Below are 5,840 nucleotides of genomic sequence, written 5' to 3'. Positions count from 1 at the left end.
ATAGGAATTTGTTGTACAGCTAGATGATGTGAAGGCCATCCCTTCAGCTTATACTTAGAGGATATTTGCTCCCACAGTTCCCTCAACAGATCATTCCTGATTTACTGTTAATGGAACAAGCTGTAGTGAGATGCCCATTTCCAACACTACCCCAGTGCTTTGGGTAGTTCTCACATTTGTGTCAAATGGTTCCTCCTTTTACTTATTTTTAAGAGAAATTCTCAGTGCTTCAAGGTTCAAGTAGAAGGTTGCTATTCACTTTAACCATATTATGAGTTAGCTCTCATGACAATCTTATCAGAAGACAGTTGAAGGAATCAGACCCCAGAATCTCTCCCATCTCATTACCTTTCACAGACAGAGAGGCTTTGGAGGTTAGACCACGGGCAATAAAAACGACTTCCCCAGAGTCAGTAGGAGTCACACTTTTGATAAGGAGAGTCTCTTACCAACCCACGTTAGAAGCTTTAAATCGCCCACCACTTTCCACTCTGCTTCCATTCAGTGTCCACTTGAACTCATCAATGCTTTCATGGGACAGAATGCATGCAAAAGTGCAATCTTCTACCTCCTGGATTTCAGTGTTTTTCAGCCGTTTGCTAATGCCAATATTCAGCTCTGGAAGATAAGAGATAGGTTAGTATGAGGTTTAGATGGAGAAAAGGCATTCGTGACCAATGTGAGTAGCAGTACTGGTGTTTGAATTCAGGATTTGCAGATCATGGCTGCGTTCCTCACTGATGTACTCTCTAAGACATTCTCCTCTCAGAATTACCAGAAAGCTATAAAAAAAAAGAGACGTGAATCTCTTGGCTTTGCTCTGGAAGAACTACAAGGAGAGCAGCTCAGTCCATGGAGCACAATGAAGATTCAATGAGCTACAGAGGGAAAAACCTAACAGAGAGGACAACTCTAGGATGCTGCGTGAGAAAAAGGGTTTTGCCTACGACAAGACATTAAATGTTTCTATTAGCTAATTTGTTACCATCCTACCCCTACTGGTGTTCAAACCATTTCTCCATTTTAGGGATGTTTAGAAAGGAAACATTTCCAGGACATTCTTGACGTGTTTTGTGATTTTCATGGCAAAAGGAGATACATTTACTTCAAAAGCAATGGGAATTTTCCAGACATCACTGCGCTAAATTGCAGAAATACAGTTCTATTGTAGAAACTATTAAGGCTCGTGGGGGAATAGGTGTAAGACATAGTGACCACACTGAATGTGCTTTTAGCACTCCTTCACTTTCCACAGTACTTACCCTGAATGCCGACATTTGACTTGGCAACATCAGTGCCAATATCACAGGTATATAAACCTGCATCTGACTTCTCGAGGTCATGGAGAAGGAGACATAGGGTCTTCCCAGACTGTACCAGCTCATACTTGTTGCCAGAAGTGAGCACATCACTGTCCTTTTTCCTCACTGGTTTGACCTTCTATTTAGAGACTTCGCATTCCAATTTAATCACACCCCGCTCCTCACCAAAAACATCATCCAAGGACTTCATGAAGACAGCAGGCTTCTCTGCAATTAAACAGGCAAAACAGAACAACGTGATACAGAAGTTGAGACATTTCCAGTTGCTTTCAGCTTTTTAAGGAGAGATCAATAAATCTTTACCAGTACTGACAACACCAATATAGAACCTAAAGCGGTTTCATGTCTCTTGACAGAATGCGCTTTAAGGAATTCTGAACTAATCAGTAGGAGAATACAGGGAACAGGAGGGACAGCCTGCATTGCTCTGGGTGGGACTGATATCATATGAAGTTATTGGGATGCAGCTCTTCTAAAGCTGGAGAGCTGGCATTGCCCTCACGTGGAGCAGAGCTCATACAGCAGGCCACAGGATTAAGAGGATATGCTGATCTCTCCCTGCAGTCATAAATCCTTGGAGACAACAGCATTGACACTGCATGGCACTGAAGCAGTAAAAAAATTGCTCCTGTAACTCTTCTTGTGTTAAGTAAAATGATGATAAAAAGCAATGGAATGCTTTGGCAGGACACCAAAACCATCCTCCTTCGTTGATATCTGCTGCAATGGAACCTTCCACTGGAAGAAAGCCCCTGATAACTTGTCACCCCAGAGAGGTGAGCTTTAGAAGCAGGATTGCTTCACAATAGAATGAACTGGAGCTCCTTAGCATCTCTTACATCCAGGAGGGGTGTGATCAGACCCACCTATCACCTTCAGGCGCGCGCTTTCTGACACCTTGTCTGACTTAACTGTCACTGTGCCAGCATCTTCAGGCTTAACCTGACTCATTGTCAGTGTGCAGCAACTGCCAACGCTCTTGATGTCATTGTAATTGTTGGTGTAAAGGAGGTTGCCATTCAGGAACCATTCCACGTCCTCATCATCATGGGACAGCTCGCAGGAGAAGACAGCAGAGCTCTCTTCTTCAGTTTCCACATCATGCAGGTGCTTCGTCACTTCTACATTGCGAGCTGTGGGGAAACAAGGTGAACTGTTACAAAAATAAGAACCTTAAGAAGAGAAATCTGAGGTGAAATAGGACATGGAAGAGGCCACCCTCCATGCTCATACCTTCAGCTGTCAGCGTGGCCTAAGTCTCTGCAATTTCTGCCTTGCACTTGTACACACCAGCATCATCGGGCTTCAGCTTCAGAATCTTGAGCTCTACTGAATGCTTATCCCTCTTGATCTTGTACTTCTCAGAGGGCTCGATGGGTGGGTGGCCCTTGAACCATTTCACAACCTTTGGAGAAGGCCTGAAGTCACAGGACAGGATGACAGAATGACGTTCCAAAGCTGTCTTGTCCTCCAACTTCCTGGTGATTTGTAAATGGTAATCTGCAAAACAGGGGTGGAAGAGAAGAAAGGATGAGGACAATTGGAAGAAGAGGAAAGTCTCTTGCGTGTATTCCATTCCAATTAATTCCATGTTCACAATTGTTCTTTGAACCACTCTAAAGATAAAACAAACGATTGCCTATAGGGAATGCCATTGACTACATTTCTATAAAGTAATACTGTATATTATCTACTAAATGCAAGGTCCAGCTCTTGTTCTGTGCTTATTAAATTGCTCCCAGTTGAGGCTTTTTTTCAAATAAGAGTGAGTTGAAAATATAACAAGTACTTTAGGATGTGAATGGAGACTCTTACGCTGGGGACAACAGCAGATAAGAAGCCTGGAAGTTTCCTTCAGATGAAATCAATGACAAACTGCATCAAATTTAGGTGCTACCAAACTTAAACTTGTCTAGTTCAGAAATACAATTAATTCCACCTGATTTGACTTCTTTGGTATAGCCAAGGACAAAACCTCAGCTCTGTAGGTCTGAATAGTAAGCACATCACAACTATTCAAACAGATCTTTTACTGAGATGCAGCTGTCTTATTTAGTGTCCAACGACTTTTAAAAGGAAATGGAGCAGACCCTCCAGAAAACACACAATATTTCAAAGACTCCAGTGAAGGAAGACTGTACGGTAATTAATTCTTCATCTTCATGATGTAAATCAAGCCAGGATACGTTACCTCTGATGAGCAGATTGGCTGTGGATTTGGATTTGCCAATTGAGAACTGAATGGTGCCTGTCATATCAGTGGTGGTTTTCGGTATGGTCAGCCGGTGGATGGTGCCTTCTTGCTGCATAATCAAGTTTCTGCCAGCCTGTAAGATTTCTTCACGCAGATACCACTTGGGAGGTTTCATAGAAGGAATGGATATCTCGCATTCAAATTTGGCTTCTTCAGGCTCAGTCACATCCTCATCACACAGCTCCTTTACTAGATTAATGGATTGCTCTTTAAGAAGGATGGAAGGAGAGAAAGCAGAGATTTAGAAGGAATGTAAAAAACCCTTACATTATCACCCTACTTACTCACGTCAGCATTACTGCACATGAACACTACACCTATCAGCTCAAAATGCCTTAAAACATCATTTAAAAAGTAGTAGAAAGAAAGGAAAGTTGTTAAGAAGTCAGACAATAAGACTGACAACCTGAAGAGAGCCCAGATCTTCTGATTCCCAGTCCAACATCCAAATCAAATCATGACCTTCCCATCTCGATATCAAACTCCTCGCATTACGAAATGGAATAGAGGATCAGTGAAACACAGACATTGATAATTACTTTGGTTAAATACAGCAACGTAGCTCTGAACAACAAGTTTTCTCCTAGTAAAGGTCTCTGTAGCTCAAATGTAATGACTCTACTTAGGAGAAATTCATTTTCCAGGATGTTCTTGCCCTTATAATTGTAACAGTGGCAAATCTGGGGACTGAACTCTTGAGTACTGTGCTAACTCAAATGTCTCCCTTTTCTTTACCACACTTAACATCATATATATACCCTAACATTGTATATATTAAAAAAAAAAACACAACCTGTGCTCATTTCAAACATACAGAGAAGATGAAGAAAAATTCAAGCTATGTTTTTATCCCTCAACATTCAAACACAAATCTGAAGTCTAAAGGTAGAAAATCAACTTCCTAAGAAAATCGCCTGTTTTACTTAGCAAAGTAAATCCCAAAAGACAAGCTGGATATTTTGTGGGCAGAAAGGCAGGTAGGTTGGAGCTTTTATTTCTGTGAAAGGTCATGGTGGTGTTTAACTTCCTTGACATTAAAGCAAAGGTTGTTAGCTGGTTTATAACATAAGATAATTTAAGCAAAATCGTCATCAGAAGCATAATTACCTTTCACTGTAAGATGGGCACGAGATTCTGCCTTTTCTGCTACAGATTTTATTTCTGCGGCATCCTTGACTTGGACACGTGTGTAAGTCAGCGAGTAGGTCTTTCCTGAAGCAGAGAACCACAGAGTCACTAAGGCTGGAAAAGACCACTAAGGTCATCTAGTCCAACCGCCAACTCATCCCTACCAAACTGTGCTCTTGAGAGCAAACCCACAACTACACTTGGCTTCCTTGAGCAAAGAGCTCTGAGGCACATGGCCAGGCTGAGCATCATCCAACTGGTTTCACAGCATCACTGCCTGTTCTCTCATGTCAATGAAACCACCCATTCCCTCACATCCACATCCCACCAAAGCTGCTTAGTGCTCCCAAAGCGAATGCTCACCAGTTGTTTCCAACTTGAAGGTCATCTTCTGGCCAGCAGCCTCGCAGATGTATTCTCCAGCATCTTTCTTCTCCAGCTGCTCCACAACCAGACGCCGTGTTTTGCCCACAGATTCCATTCTGAACTTTCTGGAGGAGGCAAGCAGTCTTCCATCCTTGTACCATTTTACTTCGGTTGGATCCTGTGCTACTTCACAGCTCAGGGAGGCACTTGCTGCCAGGGCAGCACTCACCTCTTTCTGCACCTGCTCCTGGTTTATAAACACAGGTTTTGGCTCTGAGGGAAGAAAAGAAAAAGTATTGACTGAGGGACTGAAATGAGACCATCTTGCAGGTTTGTATGTACAGGTTGGAACAGGTTTAGGTTACCACTTGTGCCCAAACTAATAGCCTTCACTAGAGAATATCAGCTCTTCTGTTGAAACAAAGTGTCAAATCTAGGCAAGAAAGAACCGAGGAACTGAAGTAACCAAGAGGGTCCTTGAACACCAGTCCCATGGTTGCAAGTCACTATGCAAAGATATTGAACCCAAAAGAACATCTGTCCTGCAGGCAACCAAAACCTGAGTTCCTTTTACTTAAGACCCACTGTGAAACATCAAAACACATAAACGTGTGATAGTCAAATCACTGGCTGCCTTTTCATGACCCAGAACAGTACTCCTGGCTTCCTGAACAGACTCCTCATGGCCTCTACCACTGCCACAACTGTGACTGTCAAAGGCACAAAGGAAATATGCTCACCAACGCAGTCCTTTCTTCTTTGTGTGTGAT

General features: G+C 42.5%; 1 protein-coding gene across 1 annotated transcript; it reads right to left on the bottom strand.

Moving 5' to 3' along the window:
• Positions 1-2,915: 2,915 nt before the first annotated feature.
• On the bottom strand, positions 2,916-4,862 carry LOC146755458 (myosin-binding protein C, fast-type-like). The gene is made up of 4 exons (XM_085525507.1): positions 4,859-4,862; positions 4,684-4,812; positions 3,514-3,783; positions 2,916-2,938 (listed from the first exon to the last, which is right to left on the bottom strand). The coding sequence occupies exons 1-4, from the start codon at positions 4,860-4,862 to the stop codon at positions 2,916-2,918; spliced, it is 426 nt and encodes a 141-aa protein (XP_085381633.1).
• Positions 4,863-5,840: the final 978 nt, after the last annotated feature.

The sequence above is a fragment of the Coturnix japonica genome, chromosome 32 (assembly GCF_054131305.1).
Source record: "Coturnix japonica strain WE chromosome 32, WE-NBRP24, whole genome shotgun sequence".
NCBI lineage: Eukaryota > Metazoa > Chordata > Aves > Galliformes > Phasianidae > Coturnix > Coturnix japonica.
The sequence above is the reverse complement of the archived record's forward strand: the minus strand, read 5'-3'. Positions and strand labels throughout refer to the sequence as shown.

Coding starts and splice junctions, on each gene's coding strand:
- LOC146755458 (XM_085525507.1), bottom strand. Junction 3,784..4,683: donor TGCCCATCTTACAGTGAAAG/GTAATTATGCTT, acceptor TCCTTCTTAAAG/AGCAATCCATTAATCTAGTA. Junction 2,939..3,513: donor AGCCAATCTGCTCATCAGAG/GTAACGTATCCT, acceptor TTTTATCTTTAG/AGTGGTTCAAAGAACAATTG.